Source organism: Gopherus evgoodei, chromosome 4 (genome assembly GCF_007399415.2).
Source record: "Gopherus evgoodei ecotype Sinaloan lineage chromosome 4, rGopEvg1_v1.p, whole genome shotgun sequence".
Classification (NCBI taxonomy): domain Eukaryota; kingdom Metazoa; phylum Chordata; order Testudines; family Testudinidae; genus Gopherus; species Gopherus evgoodei.
Genome location: NC_044325.1, coordinates 53454610 through 53475933, shown reverse-complemented (window position 1 = coordinate 53475933; position 21324 = coordinate 53454610). Strand labels below are relative to the sequence as shown.

Sequence of the window (21324 nt, the reverse complement as noted above, 5' to 3'; positions counted from 1 at the left end):
CAGGGAAACAGAAAGCGCAGATGAGAAATGAATGTAAAACAACAAAGGAAAGAAAGGTACTATAAATTAAAATTCATACCCGAGTTAGTTAATGGTATATGCATGGATCTGTGCAAACTTTCAACACCTTTAGTGGTAGATAGCAATTTGACACAGAACTAGAGATCATGGAAGTAATGCTTCCTAATCTTTAGGAAAGCTTCTCCAGCAGAAAAAAAAAACAATAAGAGGCTTTAAAGGTAACAAACCTGCTTCATGCACTCAGTGAGGAAGCTCTTGAAATGTTCAACATACAGCAGAAAGGAAGAAGGTTTATACATAATTTTAACCCTAAGAAGCATATTGTTTTGGGAGGCAGCAAATCTATTTTCATCCTCACCTGGAAGCATGTAGATAAGACTATAACAGAACTGAGTCAGAAAGCACAAACTTGTGAGTTTGGTAGGACTGAAAATGATATGCTAGAAAAAAGCTGAGAGAAAAGCTATGAAAGGAACCAAAGGTCCTAGACATTTGCAGGATCTGAACAAGGCAAATGGATAACATGTCTGGGCAAAACACTGAAAAGTCTACATTGGCTATTCAGACCTTACCACATGAGCACCTGCATTAGTCAACTGTGCATACACATCATACAAAAAACCTACTCTCACAAAGTGGTAAAAAGTACAGTAAACATGTCCTGTTCATGGCCACATGTGACCGTGAAATTGAGTTCACTCTGCACACATGAGCAGAGCAGCAAAGCCACCTCAAAGGAAAGGGTACAAATCTCTGGCTGAAACAGACAGTTTGCACTCCTTGGAGAGACAGTATGATGGAATGACAATACTCATGCAGCTACCCCCACAGAAGCTTGATATTCAACTCTCTATACAAGGAATATACGTATAAAATTTAAGCTTGATGCTGAGACTGGAGGAAATATTTTATCAGAACATACCTTAAGGCAGATTCTGGGTTCAGTCAAAACAAGAAGGCAGTCTTATGTTATTCTAAGAGCATATACAGCAGCTCCAGGATAGAACCTGTAGGTGAGCACAAGTCATTCTCATAGCAGCAACAGCCAAGGGGAAAAAAATCAGATTCTGACTTTTCATTATACTATACTACTACTACTACTAGACAAAGAAGTTTTCACTGAGCTCAACCAAGTATGAAGAATGGGAACAAAACATACTTAAGGCCCCATTTTCAAAGAAGGATTAGTTGTACAATACCCAGATTTCTTTCAGGGACTAGTACAGTTCCCTGGAACACAACATACAGTAGAACCTCAGAGTTACGAACAGCAGAGTTACAAACTGACCAGTCAATCACACACCTCCTTTGGAACAGAAGTACCCAATCAGGCAGCAGCAGAGACCAAAACAAGCAACTACAGTACATTACTGTGTTAAACGTAAACTACTTAAAAAAAATAAAGGGAAAGAAGCATTTTTCTTCTGCATAGTAAAGTTTCAAAGCTGTATAAAGTCAATGTTCAGTTGTAGACTTTTGAAACGACAACCATAATGTTTTGTTCAGAGTTAGGAACATTTCAGAGAGTTACGAACAACCTCCATTCCTGAGGTGTTTGTAACTCTGCAGCTCTACTGCGAACACTAAACCATCAGTTACCCTGAAATACAAGGATGCAAAAATATAACATCATTTGAGTCTGACAGACTCAAAGTTGTACTCAGATGTTTGGAAATGGTGGATGTAATAGCTAAAGTAAACACACCTACACTTAACGTTAACAACTGGGGAGGGGAGGGAAATTAACTTAAAATATACAAGCAATCTCTGAACAGTTAGCCATTATCTTCAAGAACTCATAGAGGACAAAAGGAGTCGCAGCAGATCGAAGAAGGGCAGAGTACCCATCTTTAAAAAAGACAACAAAGAGGCCCTGGAGAATTATAGACCACTCAGCCTAACTGGAAAGGTACTGGAATAAATTAAACAATCAGTTTGGAGAGACACAAGGTGGGTGAGGTGATATCTTTTATTGAACTAAATTCTGTTGATGAAAGAGACAAGCTTTCATGCTACAGAAAGCACTTCTTCAGGTCTCTCTAATTACCTTGGAACCAACACAGCTACATTAAAACTGCATTCTGTTTGTAAGCACATAGAGGATAACAGGATATAAGTAATAGCAAACATGGATTTGTCAAGAACAAATAATGACAAACCAACCTCATTTTCTTCTTTGACCTGATTATTGGCCTAGTGGATAGGGGGAAGCTATAGACATGACACTGATTATAGTAAGGCATTTGATGCAGTCCCACATAACATTCTCATAAGCAAACTAGGGAAATGTGATCTAGATGAAATTAATACAAGGTGGGTGCAAAAGTGTTGAAAGACCATACTCAAAGAGTAACCAGTGGTTTGATGTCAAATTGGGAAGGCATATCTTGTAGGATTCCACAAGGATCAGTCCTATGTCTGGTACTATCCAATGTTTTCATTAATGGCTGGGGTAATGGAGTGGGGAGTATGTTTATAAAATTTGTGGATGACACCAAGCTCGGAGAAGTGGGAAGAACTTTGGAGAACAGGATTAGAATTCAAAATGACCTTGAAACACTGAAGAATTGATCAGAATTCAACAAATGAAATTCAAAAAAGACAAGTGCAAAGTAGTACACTTAGGAAGGAAAATAGTGGATCATAAATTGAATATGCGCCAACGATATGACGCAGTTGCAGAAAAGGCTAATATAATGGTGGGGTATATTAACAGGAGTGTTGGGTGTAAAACATAGGAGGTAATTACCCCACTCTACTCAGCTCTGATGAGGCCTCAACTGTAGTATTACGTTCATTTATGGGCACCACACTTCAAGAAAAACGTGTGACAGTCTGTACCCTTATGTTCACCCCTTTTACAAGACTATGATAAATTCTGTACAAAGATGCCTTGTGCCTATCATTATCCTGGCAAAATATGTGTGGCAACACCATATGTAAAGTTATAAGATTCTACTGTACAACATTACTGAGGGCTTGTCTACATCAGAAAGTTGCAGCGCTGGTGAGGGAGTTACAGCGCTGCAACTTTGAGAGTGTCCACATCTGCAGGGCATCACCAGCGCTGCAACTCCCTGTTTGCAGCGCTGGCCGTACTCCCGTTTTGTCTCGGGTGTAGAGGATCCAGCGCTGGTGATCCAGCGCTGGTAATCCAATGTAGACAGTTACCAGCGCTTTTCTTGACCTCCGTGGAAGGAGGAAGCCTCTGGTAATCAAGCTGGTTTCCTTTCCCGGTTTGCTCTCTCGGTCCCGGAGCCACCCAGCAAACCGCAGGGAAGGAGACCTGCTTGCTCGGGGTTCCGGGACCGAGAGAGCAAACCGGGAAAGGAAACCAGCTTCGCCGCGGTTTGCTCTCTCGGTCCCGGAACCCCGAGCAAGCAGGTCTCCTTCCCTGCGGTTTGCTGGCTGGCTCCGGGACCGAGAGAGCAAACCGCGGCGTTCCCGGTTTGCTCTCTCGGTCCCGGAACCCCGAGCAAGCAGGTCTCCTTCCCTGCGGTTTGCTGGCTGGCTCCGGGACCGAGAGAGCAAACCGCGGCGTTCCCGGTTTGCTCTCTCGGTCCCGGAACCCCGAGCAAGCAGGTCTCCTTCCCTGCGGTTTGCTGGCTGGCTCCGGGACCGAGAGAGCAAACCGCGGCGTTCCCGGTTTGCTCTCTCGGTCCCAGAACCCCGAGCAAGCAGGTCTCCTTCCCTGCGGTTTGCTGGCTGGCTCCGGGACCGAGAGAGCAAACCGCGGCGTTCCCGGTTTGCTCTCTCGGTCCCGGAACCCCGAGCAAGCAGGTCTCCTTCCCTGCGGTTTGCTGGCTGGCTCCGGGACCGAGAGAGCAAACCGCGGGGAAGCTGGTTTCCTTTCCCGGTTTGCTCTCTCGTCCCGGAACCCCCCTTGAAGCCGCCCAACAGCGCTGCAGTGTGGCCACATCTAACACCACTTGCAGCGTCGGTTGCTGTAAGTGTGGCCACTCTGCAGCGCTGGCCCTATACAGCTGTACTAATACAGCTGTAACAACCAGCGCTGCAAAATTTTAGATGTAGACATGGCCTGAGATATGTTCCAAGTTTGGAAAAGCAAACACAAACTAGTTCCTCAAAGACAAAAGGCAAACTGATGCCTCACCCAGGTGTCAACAAAATCAAATAGACTATAACCTGGTTAAGTGGCCATTCTTCGTCAGGAAAAAGGATGTGAGAGAAATCTAAACTTTGACAAAGAAACAGCTTGAGGTTACCATGCCCCAGGCCTTCTGTCTCCTGAACCTCAGCTGGAGATGATTCTCAAAGTATGAAAATGCGGAACAGATGCCCCAAGTTACTATTCCCTTTCTCTCTGCTCACAGAAACACCAGCACCTGAAGGGCAATGAAATTAATACTGAACTGGGGGAGGAGTTCTGGCTGAAAGGATTCCAGTTGGTAAGCCTGCTAGAGCATGTGGTGAGAGAAGCCTTTGCTTTGAATTTATTTAGCTTGTTAAATTAGATATTAATTTTGTTTTATCTTTTATTTTCTTATAACTAATTCTGATTTTTATGTCTCATTAGTTGTAATCACTTAAAATCTATCTTTCTGTAGTTAATAAACTTGTTTTATTGTTTTATCTAAACCAGTGTGTGTTTGGATTGAAGTGTTTGGAAAACTTCATTTGGGATAACATGATTTGTGCATATCATTTTCTATTAATGAAATGACAGACTTTATATAAGCTTGGATTGCCCAGGAGGGTGCTGAGCAGAGTAAGATGCACATTTCTGTGGGAAAGTCTAGGACTGGGAGTTTTTTGGTGTTGACATGCAGTGTAATTGACTATAGCACTCATACAATATAGCTGGGAGAGATTTACATTCTGGAGGGCTGTGTGTGAGCTGACCAGGAGCAGTTGCTCTCAGAGCAAAGCAGTGTAAAAGGCACCCCAGTTTGCAGAATTGAGGAGACAGAGCCATCCATCAGTCCAGATTGTACCCTGGGAAATGTTACAATGTGGAAGAACTGGAAAGCATCCAAAGGAGAGCTACAGAAATGATAAAAGGTTTAGAAAATATGACCCTATGAGGTAAAGTTAAAAAAATAGGTATGTTTAGTCTTGAAAAAAGAAGACTGAAAAGGGACCTGATACCAGTCTTCAAATATGTTAAGGGTTGCTATAAAGAGATCAGTTGTTCTCCACTGAAGGTAGGACAAGAAGTAATCAGTTGAATCTACACCAAAGAAGATTTAGGTTAGATATTAGGAAAAACTTTCTAACTGTAAGGATAGTTAAGCACTGGAATAGGGTTCCCAGGGAGGTTGTGGAATGCCTTTCCTTTGAGGTTTATGAAATAAGTGAGACAAACATCTGTGTTGGGATGAATCAGGAGAGGTATTTCCAGTAAAGATAAGGAGGTGTTAGTACTGTTATACGTGGCACTGGTGAGGCCTCATCTGTAATACTGTGTGTAGTTCTGGTCTCCCATGTTTAAGAAGGATGAAGTCAAACTGGAACAGATGCAGAGAAGGGCTACTAGGACGATCCAAGGAATGGAAAACCTGTCTTATGAAACGAGACTCAAAGTGCTTGGCTTGTTTAGCCTAACCAAAAAGAAGGCTGAGGGGAGATATGATTGCTCTTTATAAATATATCAGAGGGATAAATATCAGGGAGGGAGAGGAATTATTTAAGCTTAGTACCAATGTGGACACAAGAACCAATGGATATAAACTGGACTCTAGAAAGTTTAGACTTGAAATTAGATGAAGGTTTCCAACCATTAGAGGACTGAAGTTCTGGAACTGCCTTCCAAGGGGAGTAGTGGGGGCAAAAGACAGATCTGGCTTCAAGACTAAGCTTGATAAGTTTATGGAGGGGATGGTATGATGGGATACCTTAATTTTGGCCCTTAATTCATCTTTGATTATTAGCAGATAAATATGCCCAATAGTCTGTGATGGGATGTTAGATGGGGTGGGATCTGAGTTACTACAGAGTATTCTTTCCTGCGTGCTGGCTGGTAAGTCTTGCCCAGATGCTCAGGGTTTAACTGATCACCATATTTGGGGTCAGGAAGGAATTTTCCTCCAGGGCAGATTGGCAAAGGTCCTGGAGGTTTTTCGCCTTCCTCTGCAGTGTGGAGCATGGGTCACTTGCTGGAGGATTCTCTGCACCTTGAGATCTTTAAACAACTATTTGAGGCCTTCAGTAACTCAGACATAGGTTAGGGGTTTGTTACAGGAGTGGGTGGGTGAGATTCTGTGGCCTGCGTTGTGCAGGACGTTGGACTAGATGATCATAATAGTCTCTTCTGGTCTTAAAGTCTATGAGTCAGGGATGGTCTAGGTGTATTTGATCCCTCCTTGACATTGGGGGCAGGAATAGATGACTTATTGAGGCTGCTTCCAGCCTATATTTCTGTGATTCTATACTTGGATCCTCCAGATTTTAATAAGGCCAGAAAAAGGCAGCATTAACACCAATATATATCCAGTGTCAACTAGGTGGCAAAAAATTGACATTAGAGGTTGCTCACACTATGTGACAACAAGTAACTTAACATTCTGTGATGAACATTCCTTCCCTCTTTACTCCATTTTTGCTAAGATTTTTCAGAATTATTATTGATTTTTCAAAGTAACACAGAAACATATTAGAACTCATGCAAGAAAACATATCCAGGTATCATTCACATTTTAGAGGACATAAGGTCAAATAATCATATTCTCACAAAAACCAGGAAGGATCACATAGCCTAATATTCCAGTCTTTCACTCTTAAGCTTAACTTCATCTTTCTCCCCCACACACGCACTTACCCCTTAATTTTTTTCCTTCTCTAAAAATAAATCTAGAAGTCACTTGCTCATCTATTAAGTGATGTACTAAGTCACCTCAGCTGCCACTTTTCCAGCAACTGCAAACACAACACCTTTAATCTTCTTTTATAAATTAAGCTCTTCAAACGTTTTTATTGATCTAAATGCACTGTCTTCAAGGAAATAACTTCCCTGATATGGTTCAGTGACCACTACTGCATGCAGTACCACAGATGGAGTCTAACCAATGACTCATATAGTGATAGTTTTACAATCTATCAGACCACCAATAAAATCTTGTATATTGTTTGTCTTTATAGTGACTGCCCCTTAGTTCCACCATTTTTCTGAGATAATCCCCAGATCATCTTCTATCTGGGTGATAGGTTTATGATTATTATTATATACTGGGGATGAGGAACCTTTCTACATTTAATTGCATTTAGCATCACATGAGCAAGTCTCCTAAGTAATGCCAGTCTTTTTTAATCTGGTTGCATTGCCCCTCATTATATACTCTACTTCTAACTTCATCATCATACGGAAACTATAGGCAAAATTCTCTGCGAAGTTCTCCATAGCCTTGATCTCTTTAATATTAAGAACATGGAATTCACAGCAGGGTTAATGGGATTTCAGTAAAGGAAACAGTCATAGAACAAGCAATAGAAGTCTGCATCGAGCTCTGAGATTCTGTTCTCAAATTAACTCACACTGAAATTATTATTATTAGGGCTGTCGATCAATCACAGTTAATTCATGCGATTAACGCAAAAAAATTAATTGCGATTAAAAAATGAATCCTGATTAATCCATTTTAGTTGCATTGTTAAACAACAGAATACCAATTGAAATTTATTAAATATTTTGGAAGTTTTTCTACATTTTCAAATATATTGATTTCATTTACAACACAGAATACAAAGTCTACATTACTCTCTTTATATTAATTTTTTATTACAAATATTTGCATTGTAAAAATGATAAAAGAAACAGTATTTCAATTCACCTCATACAAGTACTATAGTGCAATCTCTTTATCATGGAAGTGCAACTAAGAAATGTAGATTTTTTGTTACATAACTGCACTCAAAAAACAAAAAAATGCAAAACTTTACAGCCTACAAGTCCACTCAGTCCTACTTCTCGTTCAGCCAATTACTAAGACAAATACATTTGTTTACATTTACAGGAGATAATACTTCCCACTTCTTATTTACAATGTCACCAGAAAGCGAGAACAGGCGCTTGCATGGGACTTTTGTAGCCTGTATTGCAAAGTATTTATGTGCCAGATATGCTAAACATTTGTATGCCCCTTCATACTTCGACCACCATTCCAGATGACCTGCTTCCTGCTGCTGACGCTCGTTAAAAAAAAATGCATTAATTAAATTTGTGACTGAACTCCTTGGGGGAGAATTGTATGTCTCCGGCTCTATTTTACCTGCATTCTGCCATATATTTCATGTTATAGTAGTCTCAGATGATGAATCAGCACATGTTCATTTTAAGCACACTTTCACTGCAAATTTGACAAAATGCAAAGAAGGTACCAATGTGAGATTTCTAAAGATAGCTACAGCACTTGACCCAAGGTTTAAGAATCTGAAGTGCCTTTCAAAATCTGAGAGAGATGAGGTGTGGAGCATGCTTTCAGAAGTCTTAGAAGAGCAACACTACAATGCGGAAACTACAGAACCCGAACCACCAAAAAAGACAATCAACCTTCTGCTGTTGGCATCTGACTCAAATGATAAAAATGAACATGCGTCGGTCTGCGCTGCTTTGGGTTGTTATCATGCATCCATGCTGATGACAGGTTCTCATGTCCTCTGGAATGGTGGTTGAAGCATGAAGAGATGTGAATCTTTAATGTATCTGGCATGTAAATTTATTGCAACGCTGGTTACAACAGGTGACATTGTGACACTTTCAGATGACATTGTGAACAAGTGGGCAGCATTATCTCCTGCAAATGTAAATGAACTGGTTTGTCTGAGCAATTGGCTGAACAAGAAATAGAACTGAATGGACTTGTAGGCTCTAAAGTTTTACATTGTTTTATTTTTGAATGCAAGTATTTTTTGTACATAATTCTACATTTGTAAGTTCAACTTTCATGATAAAGAGATTACACTACAGTACTTGCATTACGTGAATTGAAAAGTACCATTTGTTTTTTGCAGAGCAAATATTTGTAAACAAAATAAATATAAAGTAAGCACTGTACACTTTATATTCTGTGTTATAACTGAAATCAATATACTTGAAAATGTGGAAAACATCCAAAAATATTTAAATAAAAGGTATTCTATTATTGTTTAACAGCGCGATTCATCACGATTAATTTTTTTTAATTACTTGACAGCCCTAATTATATATAAATATACAGAGTTCCTAAAACAACCACTTGGAATACTCCATTTGTAACCCCTTTCAAGCCTGCAAAAGTTTCAGTGGTTCTGCTGATAATCCAGTTCTCACCTCATTCTACCTCTCACTCTAAGTGACTTTCCTTTTTGTATCCTTTAATAATTTCTAATATGGAACCATGTCAAATGCTTTCAGAAGATAACTATGCTACACCCACCAAATTTCCCTTGCTTATAATGGCAAGGATACAATACCCCACCACAAAAGTTACTTACCCCACTATTTCCTTTGCCTAATCCAGACTGACTCCTATTAATCTAACTGGTCTTTTCCAGTTGTTCCCTCATCACGTTCCTTAAAATAATTTCCCCAAAAAGCTACTGTTGCACACATTGGCTTATAGTTTCTGGCTTTGCCTTTTGATCTTTTTTTATTAAAGCTGAACACTTTCAAATCTTTAGAAATCTCTCAAAGCTACTAAAAAAATTGTTAAAGACCAATTAAAAAAGTATCATATTTATCTGCTTGCTTCAAAATTTAACTGGATCTTGTTCTTTGTATACTTCAAATCTATCTAATAGTTTTATAATCAAGTTTTGTTATTTGTAAACTACTTGTAATGTTATTTACCTGCAATAATATCATTATACTATGTACTGAAGCTCTGCCTAGGTTGCTCTTGGAAAAATGATCCATGGCTCAGATATATCTCCACTTTCTTCTTCTGTATCAGATAAGTATACTGTTGATTTGTCTCTAAAAAGAATATTTTCTATTTGAAATTATATAGGCAGTTCAGTTTTAATTAGGTATCTCTTTTGTATGAGGGGAAAAAAGGTCTTATATGTTATGGAGTTCTTCATGCAGCAGGGGGGAAAAAAAGGCTAGGTCGGTTGTTTATTCAGGAGGTACACAGAAGAGAGCGAGAGATTCTGAATGAAAGGCTCAAGTTAGATCCGAAAGTTCATTTAGGGCATCACAATTTCAGGATAACTGTACCTGCCTTTACACGACCATGGAGCGGGAACACATCCCCTTAAAGGTTTCCAGCTCCCAGACGTCACCTCAGGTGGGTGGAGATGTACAACTCATTCCCTTCTGACCAGGGGTTTTAAGGCTGCAGAGCTCCCTCCCCTACACTGCAATATCCCCAGCAAACCAGTCTGCCTAAAAGGCGGCATGTGCTTTGCTTTCTCTCTGGGCTATGACCAGTGTATTCCTAGGGTCAGAGCCGCCCAGAGGATTCAGGGGCCCTGGGGCAAAACGGGGGAGCTGCGGCGCTTGTACTACCCGGCAGCAGTCCGGGTCTTCGGTGACATTTCGGCAGTGGGGGACCCTTCAGTCACTCAGCAGCACTGAAGGGCCCCCTGCCACCGAAATGCTGCCGAAGACCGGACCACCGCCAGGCCAGCGCTCATAGGGCCCCTACGAGGCCCAGGGCCTGGGGCAAATTGCCCCACTTGCGCCCCCCCATCCCCCGGCGGCCCTGGCTAGCATTGCCAACTTTGTAATCACACAAAACTGAACACCCTTCCCTTACCGTAGCCCCGAGGCCCCACCCCTTCTGCAAGGCTCCACCCCCCACTCACTCCATCTCCCCTTTCTCTGTTGCTCGCTTTCCCCCACCCTCACTCACTTTCACCAGACTGGGGCAGGGGGTTGGGATGCAGGAGGGGGTGAGGGCTCCGGCTGGGGGTGCAGGCTCCGGGTGAGCCAGAAATGAGGGGTTCAGGGCTGGGGCAAGGGTGTGGGAGAAGGCGAGGTCTCTGACTGTGGGCACAGGCTCTGGGGTGGGTGCTTGGGATAAGGGGGTTTGGAGAGCAGGAGGGGGCTCCAGCTGGGGCCGGTGAATTTGGAATGCGGGAGGGGGCTCAAGGCTGGGGCAGAGTATTAGGGGTGTGGATTCGGCCAGGTGTTGCTTACCTCAGGCAGCTCCTGGAAGCTTCCTGGATGTCCGGCTCCTAGGCAGAGGCACCAGAGGCTCTGAATGCTGCCAGCCAATGGAAGCTGTGAAGCTGGCGGTCAGGGTAGGGGCAGCATGCGGAGCCCCCATGGCCGCCCCTGAACCTAGGAGCCAGACATGTCAGTCGCTTCTGGGAGCCACATGGAGCCAGGGCAGGCAAGGAGCCTGCCTTGGCCCTGCTGGGCCGCCGGCCACATTTTTAGCAGCCTGGTCAGCAGTGCTGACCCGAGCCACCAGGGACCCTTTTCAACTGTTCCAGTCGAAAGCCAGATGCCTGGCAACCCTATGTATTGCCAACAGTTAAGTTACCACACAGCTCCTTCCAATCTAGCACCTTTATTCTTAAAATAAAAGCATTACAGAGAAAGCATATAAAAACAATAAATGAACCTACATACATGCTAAAAAGCTTACCAAAGACCACCTCCAACTCCAACATAGGATTCTGGTAGATGTCAGTCTCTAAACCCCAAAATCGTGTTTTTTCCTGTGATTAAAAGTTCAAATTAAATCTTTAGATCAGGAACCAGAATTAAGTTTGGGCAGCTCAGCCATATCTTTATACAGCCTGGGTCTTTGATCTTGCCTTCCATAATAGGGAATGAGCAGGCAGTTGGCCTCTCCTCAAGGCATAGCTTCAAAAGGCTTGGTTTTTGCATAATCAGAGACATGGAATTTGCATTAGCTACTTCCTTGGAATTCCCCAGGAAATCCACTTACTGTTCTAGAAAGTTCATACTTATCTGGAACAACTCAATATAGTCTCCTAAACTCCTTTACACGTCCCATCTCTCACATCTGTCACATCTTGCCCCTAGGGAAATACATACAGTCCTGGCCCACCTTAATACAATAAGGCCTTCCAAGGATATTGCAGGAAATTGTCATACTGGGGATTTAATGCTTTGTTACCTGCCTCTGTTTAAAGGTCCCAGAGAATACAGATGTGTAGGTGAGTGGAATATCCATTCCTTCGTCTATAGAACAAGATAAGGTGTGTAGGTATATCCTAATGCAGAGGTTCCCAAAGTGTAGGGCATGCCTAGGGGGGCATGGAGGAACACCTGAAGGGAGCGGGGGGCCTGGGCCAGCTCCCCAGGGGTGGGGAGGAAGCACTACCCAGCCCCTCCCCACCCCCAGCTGTGCTCCGGTCCACCCTCCAGCCATGTTCCCAGCTCACGGCCCCACAAGCACATGGCCCCGTCCCCAGCCTCGGCAATGGCCATGACTCTTGAGGCTAGAGACAAGGCAGGGAAGGGAGCCGCACCTGGCCATGAGCCCAGCTACTGGCCCCCACCACAGCCTGGCTGCGGCTCTGTTCCTACCCTTGCCCCGAGCAGGCCTCAGACTCACTCACAGCTGTGGCCCCCGCCTCGGCCCCCTTACCCTGTGCACGCTCCCTCCCCCCCACACCACCCCAAGCCAAGCCATGGCCCCGCTCCCAGCTTGGGAAGGGGGTCGCAGACAGGGGTAAGGGGCTGCACAACCCTCAAAAGTTTGGGGACCACTGCCCTAATGTGTATCAAACATAGGCATCCCTCCTGCTTGCATGCTCAGCAGAAGGCTATGAGTTTTGTTCGCAGAGGGGAAAATCCTCTTGATTCTGAGTATATGTCCTTCACTGCAATTAAAAGATAAAACAAAGAAGCAATTCTCTGTCTGTCTCTCTACTAACCTCACTTTCTTCACTCTCACCCCAGGAAGGGATTTCTTTGATTACTGTCAAACTCTTGTTTACTTTAGGATGGCTTATGCAGAGTGGAACAAATAAACCTCATGTGTTTTCTGGGGCTCTTTGAAAACTCTTGCAGACAAGCGAAAGCACTTTTTAATATTAAATTTTTCCTTAGATAAAAGCCCCTTTTCCTCATTCAGGTCCTGGATTGGAGAATGGTGGCTAACTATGTTAGGGCCATATTAGGTGCCCCTGACCAAAGATAGCCAGGAAGACCGTAAGCAGGTAACTTTCTGCAGCTAATTATGTTTATCATATGTCCATGGGAAGTGGGGTACCTGGGTTCAGGAATTCATGAGAAGTGTCCAGGTCCAGTCTGTTACTACTCAGATGCCTGTTGCTAAAAGCAAATGTCTACATCAAAGTGTATATGGGTGCATTATTCTGGCTGCAATACATCTCTACCTTTGTTTTATTTTGTTTCCATTTTTCTGTTACTAAATGGTCTGTTTGTAAAATTACAACATTCTTTATTTTGAAAATTCAGTAATATTGCAAAGCTGTAACTGGTTATATTTATAAGGCTCTGTGAATAAAGTTTTATGACATACAAAGGCCGAAATCTGTCTCTCTTCACTTTTTAACAACAACAGACACAAATTAACACTCCTGTAGCTTTAGCTGTACCCATATTCTGGCCAGTTGAAGGCTCACATATATCACTCACCCAGATTACTCATCCCAGAAACAGAATTAATCCAACATGAAGCAGTGTAGTAGCCACACAAAGACCACTTTGAAACACACAAGGCACACATCATGACTGCTGAGCTGTCTGGAATATTCATCCACAGCCTATCACATGAGCTTGAGGAATGTCAACGCTGTGGTCCTGGAAAGAGACAAGACTGGGTCCCAATAGTTGCGCCCATCAGTCTACTGATGCCTATAGCATTCACAGAGAAAGAAGACGAGCCAGCCAGTGTTTGATGCTAAAATATTAATGGTTATACCTCATAAAAATCCATGTCTTCATGTCAGAGAACTAAATAATGTATTCATTTGAGGATTGAAAGCTTGTAAAATGACAATACATTCTATGACTACCCCACCAATAAGCTGCATTTTTATTAGCAATAATATATGAATTGTCTCAATCAAAGAAGCTTGGTACAACAGCACACTACCACAACACATTAGATACTAACAGAAAAATACTTTCAGATAATTAGAAAACTTGTATAAAATTTAGCTTCCCTCCCCATTGTATTTATCAGTGTGTGGCACAAAATAAGATATTCTTACTTCCTTAATGACTGCCAAAACATTAAGAAAAAACTTAGAAGAAAATTGTGAAGATATTTCCTGATTAGGTAGATTAGAATAACTAAGAAGTATAGTCTTGCCGTACGTATCTTGCTACATGCTTTCCCTTAAATCTCAGCCTGAAGAAGCATTCTGTTGTGGTCAGCTAAACCCCAAAAGGACGATAATCCAAGTTCTGTGTCTACAGACAACAAAACTTTTATTTTCCAATATTTTCTCAGTCTTATGGCAGAGATATTCTAAAAGTTAAGTGCTGACATTTTCTGGTAATTCTCACTCCTTTTCAATTATATCATTACTTTGACAATTTTACTCCACCTCAGATGAAGAACAAATAACCCAACATGAAAAATCCCGAAGAATTTTGTTTTAGTGGTTCTAGCTATGAATCACATACATTCAAGGGGATTCAATTTAGTCAGCTTCAGAGCAGTTCTTAACAGATTCAGAGATGTTTGAGTTCATGCTGCCAATTGACATGTACCATTGCACCCTGCTGAGAAAGTGTTGATAAAAGGTCAACATGTTCCCCTCTCCATATAACTATCTCAGTGTGATACTCATGCAATAAAAACAGTACTTGAGGCACCCTAGAGACTAACAAATTTATGCATCCGATGAAGTGGGCTGTAGCCCACAAAAGCTTATGCTCAAATAAATTTGTTAATCTCTAAGGTGCCACAAGTACTCCTGTTCTTTCTGCGGATACAGACTAAGATGGCTGCTACTTTGAAACTCATGCAATAGCGCTTTTTGTGGCCAACGCAGAACAATACACTTTTGACAACAATCTTTTTCCTTCCCTTCACTACCCATGTCATTCACATTATTAGTTGCTAATATAACCATATTCTCTTACAAAGTAAAAGCACCTTAATCTTTATATTTCAATTACTATCATTATACATGCACACAATCCATAACCTTCATGGGCCTAATCCTACAAGCATATGCTTAACTTCATGCACTGTGAGAGGTTTCATTTACTTTAATAGTGCTACTTATATTGCATAAAGTTAAACATGCATAAATCTTTACAGGATCAGGGGCAAAGGTACCAGTCTTGCAGCGATACCCAACACAAGTGAACCTCTGCATTCATGCAATGCTGCACTGACTTCAGTGAGACTCTGTACAGGAACAGGGTCTGTCTGCACAGACTTTCCTGCAGGATCGTGGCCTAATCTAGGAGAGACATATGTGAGCAACCCTATAGCTAGAGTGAGTTTATGATCACCATAAAAGAGGGAGAGCGAAGTTTTACAGTCTAATATGGCAACCAAAAATGAATAAATTAAATTAATTTAAATTGCACCTCCTGGATCCCAGTCTAATGCCTCATGGTACAAATTTGGAACAGATTACATAAAACATAGTACTTGCCTGGTAGGTAGTAAGTACCTACTTTACAGGCACAAAAGTACTTGAGAATAGTGTGATGTTTCAGCAGAACAGTCACTTCCATGAAATTTCCTTCTTAACCTTGACAAGCAAGTTACAATTTCCTGTAATATCAAAAAGTAAGCAAATGCTTAAAATTTAAACCAGTTACAGTGCTATAGTCTTCCAAAAATAACAAGCATGTGGTAAGGTAACAGGAAAACATGCTCTTAACAAAAACAAAACAAAACGAAAACATTCTTTCAAACTCTTGAGCATAAAATAGTTCAGAATAAAAATATACAGAAAATAAGGAGTTGAGGGGACACTTACTCCATAAAAGGTTGAATTGTTCTTTGCTAGATTAGCCTTTATTATCACTTCTTCATTTCTTTCTTAATTGAACAGAGCTCAGAATTATTGTATAATCAACTGCAAGATGTTGACTCTGTAGTCACTGCTGCTAGTGTGCTTTCAGCATGTTTACAGCCATCAGCTTCATATATTTGTACACTAACTTTATGATAACAGAAGAGATATTTAATTTAGTCATACATATTGAAATATTCTACCCAGTAGCTCGAGATGCTTGTGCAATCTTTTAAAAGATAAAAACAAAGGCCTCAATCCTACATATAATTACAATAAAGAGTAACTTTACTCATGCAAATAAAATTGTGTATAATGAGACTACTTATGCGAATAAAGTTATGCTATGTAGGTGTTTGTAGGGTGGGAAATTTCCCTCAGTACAAATAATTTATAAATTACTCTTTACCAAAAAGATGTAAGCTACAGCAACAAAACCACCTTTCTTCAACCATACCACTCCCTCAAGCTCTTCTCTCCCCACAAAGCCTGGGAAAACAGATGACCTTTGCAGCATCTCCTGAACAACAAACTGGGGTTCCGATAGACCATGGAAATGAGAGAGATCTACATTTGAGGACACTACAAAGAAAAACTCCTCAGTATCTATTTCTTTTTCAAATTAAGTTATATGTTACAGTTACTAAATATAACTGATTAAGATTTTCATGCCAGTTCTTAGTAAAAACAGTATATCAGACATGAGAGCCAATTTATTTAAATTAGTAGTCCTTTAGGCAACATACTAATGTTGTGAAATAATGTTGCAGACACAAAATACTGCACACTGGGATACTTCAAACAGATTAAATAAATATGCTAGTCTGGGCACAAAACTATGAACAATGGATGCAGTGATCTAGGTACATTTCCATTATTTCCCATACAATAAGTTATGAATGGTTGAAAGGATAAAAGTACTTCATGTCTGCCTTCTGTATAGAAAGCAATCTACTTCTGTCTAGCTTTGAAAATAGACACTGTAATATTATACAAAAGGATATGTTTTCCATATTAAAATTAAATAAGTGTGCACATCAAAACAAATAACCTCTTCTTAAAATGTGTTTTAAAAGTAGGTATTTTAAAATCTATGCTGACATACATGTTCAAACTATTTTGAAACTACCTTTATTAAACACACTGTAATAAACAAAATGGAAAAGTTCACCATATTTAAGGAAACTTTGTCTGATTTATACCAAGACTTAAACTGAGACCATCAACGTAAAAACATGCACACATCGCTGCCTGAAATTCTTTTACTTATTATACCTGAGATCCTTATAATGAAAAAAATAGAGAGAAATGGTTTCCTTACTCTTTCACTTTGTTTATTTTGGGTATCTGACTGCACTATGTCTCATCACTTTCCCCTCTATAGTTGGAGTCACCTTTCCCACTCCAACAGAAGAGAGAGAAATATATTATTTTGAAAATGTGTGATTGCCAGTTTAGGTGGGTTTACCAATGAAGGGGAGATGGAGGGAGCCAAGGGCAGATGTAACACTTGAAACTAGTTTTATGTCATTTTGTGAAGTTTACTAGATTTCAGGTTGACTAATAAATATATCAGAATTCCAAATGAAAAGCAAACCAAGCAAATCTGTGTTATCTGTACAACGTTTATCACTTCATAACTTCCTGGGACAAAGATTTCTGCTCAGCATTCTATACAGGACTTCAGCTAGTCAGTGGTTCTACAACTACAGAAATCAGCCGGGCTGTTGACAGGGAGCGATTCAATTAGCCTCATTTTACACAGAGGTCACCTGCCAATTCCCAAAGCTGAAATTCAGCACCAGCTCATTCCAGCGACCCCCCTCTACCCCACATCCCTTTGTACTGCACAGACTGGCGCCTGCCACTTACCATCACTTCCGTTTTCAACCAGCTCAATTTGTCCCCAGAATGCTTTTTAAAAGCCTAGCGTTTCATAAGCGCTAAAGAGCTTGTTTAGCCTGTTGACAGCGTTTGACTGGGAACTAGGGCAATAGATCTTTGCGGTTTACCCCCCCTATCATGTTACCGCCCAGCTGCAGAAAAAATCGCCCTCGGTCCTCTGGAGACGCCAGCTGCCCCACATTAAAGTGCCACATAATACATGACAAGTGTGTCAGCTCGCAAGGTTAAAGCCTGCATCAAATGGCAGAGAGCGCAAGGGGACAGAGGGCGCCTGGACTGCTGGACATGGTTTGCCTGGGAAGGAGAGCTCGTGAAACGCTACCCACTGGCTTGGTTCCCGCTTTGTAAAGTGGAAAGTTTCCTCTGCCACCGGGGCTGGGAGGGAGTAACACTGAAGGAAGTTATTGTGCCAGCCCCCCCCCCCCCCGAGCCCCCATCTGCACCAGCTTCCTCCCCTCCCATCCCTCCAAAGCGCGCTGATGGAGAGACTTGTAAACCGGGCCCTGCCCGCATGGCAACTAAGCCATTCGAACTGCAAGCCAGCCGGTCCGGCCGGCGTCCTGAGCGAGACTTGCACAACTAGTGAACGGGACAAGCCGGGGAGAACGGGGCAGCGGGAGCAGGAGCGAGTCTCTCCCCGCGATCGCTGCATTCACCCCGGAGCCGAGACCCCACGGGCGGCGGGGGACCAGCTGGGCAGCAGGGAAGTTCCGAGGGCAAGAGCTGAGTTTGGGGCAGGAGCTCCGCCTCTGGGTCCTCTCTTACCTTTTGGTCCACGATGGAGCAAGCCATTTCTCGGACGTGCGCCAGGCTGAATTCCCCCGAGGAGTCCTGCAGCAGCAGCACCGGCTCCCGGCTCAGCCCGATCTGGAGGTGAAAGGAGATGCCGCCGCCGGGAGCAGCCCCCGCCGCCGGCTGCAAAGGGCTGGGCGGCCGGATCACAAGAGGGGCGCTCATGGAAAACTTCCCGCAGGCGCAGCAGCAGGGGTGGCGAGAGGCAGAGAGAGACAGTCTATGAATCTATGAAAGTTGGTGGGAGCCCCAGGCGCGGTGCAGATCCCCCCGCCGAGTGCCCGGGAAGCCCCGGCGCCGCTCCCGGGTGAAAATGGCGGGGGGAGGGGGAGGAATCGGAGGCAGACAGGAAAAGGCGGCGAGACGCCCAGAGCGAGGGGGGGAGCCCAGCCCAGCCGAGGTGCCGCCGCTGCTGCTGGCTCTGGCTGCGGACTGAAGGCGGCGGTCAGCGCGCCGCACGCTGCGAGCCCAGTGGGAGGGAGGAGGCAGCGCAGCCATGAGCCACCACACGGCGGCCGCCCGAGCAGCAGCCGGCCCAGCTCCCAAGTGCCCAAAAGGGGGCTGCGGTGCCCGCCTCCCTAAAGCCCCCACCTCCGGCGAGGAGGGGCCCTTGGACCACGTCGTTTCGCTATTCAAGCCCCAACCTCACCCCACGGCGCCAAGGTCTCCGCTTCCCGCTTCTCTCCCGGGACACCTGGAGTCCAGTCCGCACCTCCCGCCCTGCTCTCAGCCTCCTCCCGGCGCTCCCCGCCCCGAGCCGGCTCCCTCCAGGCGGGAGAGCGCGTGGCTGGTCCACGAGCATCCCCATCCCGGGCGCAGTACCTTCAAAGCCGCCTTCATCCTGGCCGCTGCCCTGCTCCCGCTGCTGCCCGGGGGGCAGAGGCTACGGCGCCCGGAGGCAGAGCGCGAAGAAGGTCAGGGACGCTTGGGGGGTGGCTCTGTGGCAGCGGAGCGAGCTCGCCCGGGCTGGGGGGACCGCAAGCGCTGGTTTGCGAGGGAGGAGAGATTTGCATGAAAGTAGGAGCTCAACCCTGTCACCAGCTCCTACCGCCTGTCGCACGCGTTCCCTTCCAGCGGAGCCAGTGCCCCCAGGAGCCAGCCACACACTGGAGGGGGAGGGAGGTGGTGGATGGCACCAGGGCCGGGGGAGGAGAGCTGGCTGTTCCCTGCTGGCTGCTGTTGTGCCACTAGCTCCGGGGGCTCCTCCTCGGTGATTTATTTGTAGGGGAGAGGGGGAATCCAGCCCATCCTCGTCCTTACAATAGCTTCCCCTCTAGGGAACGTACAATCTGCCTTTTCAGTTGCTAAGTGGGAACTCTGACACAAAGATCAGGCAGGCTTTCTAACTTTAAAGCACAATGCACGTGACATCTGTTTGCCTATGCCTCTATACAGTAAGGCCAATGGCAGGTGACACTTAACCTAAATTATCAGTACTGAATTTCCCTTGGAAATGAACTTTGGGAGTGAACTTTGAATAGCCTGAATAACAAATTAGTGTCTCTTAATTATTCGTATGGCTTCTAGGCATGACGGTGTGTAATGTGCGTTTAATAAGCATAGCTCGTCAAACATTTTCAAAACTTTTTTTTCTAAACAAATCATCAACATTTATGTACCATTTTAAACTGGATGTGTTATTAGGGTACTGTTTGCATGCATGTACCATTTTAAACTGGATGTGTTATTAGGGTACTGTTTATCTGCATGCATGTTCGGACTATCCATACATCACTATCTTAGCATGTTTATCAGTCACTTTACTAGGTCACAAATTTTTCTTCTTCCATTTAAAGGTTGAGATTTGCATTTTAGTTTTAAATTAGCATTTCCAAACACATTCTTCTATTTTGGCTTTACTGCTGCAAAGCACATATAGTGCCTCTGCTAAGTCTACAATGTTGCCTTTTATTATGTATGTTACATACATATGAGTTGCTCTTCCATCTCTTTACACTAGCTATCCTGGTTACATTATTATGATAAATAGTGTTAATGTTTTATAACAGTTCCTGTTGTCTTATTTTATTGTTCTCCTATCCAGTTTGTGTCCACTTTTGAAAAAGGAGACAGTTTATTTTCAGTCTCTTTATAGCCACCCAAAACTAGCCTTGAGTACTGGAAAACTATCGCCAAAGGTCCTTTACTTTTGGGGAAGACGCTATATTAGTTGCCTAGAAACTGTCCATCCTAGAATCTTTTTGATCCATCAGGTTCTAGTGATATCACATATCCTTGATACTTGTTTTACAGTAATTCCTAGGGGCCTCAATATCATATCTGGGTTAGCTGCTTCAAACAGTATCCCGTGATTCAACTTTTAAAACCATATGTGATAGCAAACCCAACATCTTCCCTAGCAGTTTCCTGGTCACTATTAATTCTCCCTGCTTCAGAGTTGCAGGTTTATGGAAGTCATGCATTTCTGGTGCTAGCCCTCTTAATTTGGCAGAGTGTCCTAGTCCTAGTGTGGCTATTTGGCAAATGACAGCTGCCCAGTATATCTTGCTCTCTTCTAGCTGGCAGGAGCCTGTTTCTGCAGAGGCCTTAAAAACAAAACAAAAACCCTACTTCTGCCTCCTGCCAATCAGTGACAGATAGCTGGGCCCTTGCAGGATATCTTCCCAGTGGAGGAGAATTCAGTAACGCAAAGCAAGGTTATTTTTTTCAGACATATTTAGACATATACACCAGTCCTAGAACAGAGATGGTCACAAACAGCAAGCAGGTAATACTTTC

General features: G+C 43.4%; 1 protein-coding gene across 2 annotated transcripts in view; it reads right to left on the bottom strand.

The window, feature by feature from the left end:
- Positions 1 to 20571, bottom strand: part of PRKD1 (protein kinase D1) — a 310871-nt gene extending 290300 nt beyond the window's left edge. For both annotated transcript variants that reach the window (XM_030559354.1, XM_030559355.1), the window contains exons 1-2: positions 19408 to 20571; positions 18559 to 18756 (exon numbers count right to left, since the gene is read on the bottom strand). In XM_030559354.1, the coding sequence (XP_030415214.1) occupies positions 18559 to 18756; positions 19408 to 19425 (216 nt within the window). In that variant the 5' untranslated portion in view covers positions 19426 to 20571. The remainder of the gene's footprint in view (positions 1 to 18558; positions 18757 to 19407) is intronic.
- Positions 20572 to 21324: the final 753 nt, after the last annotated feature.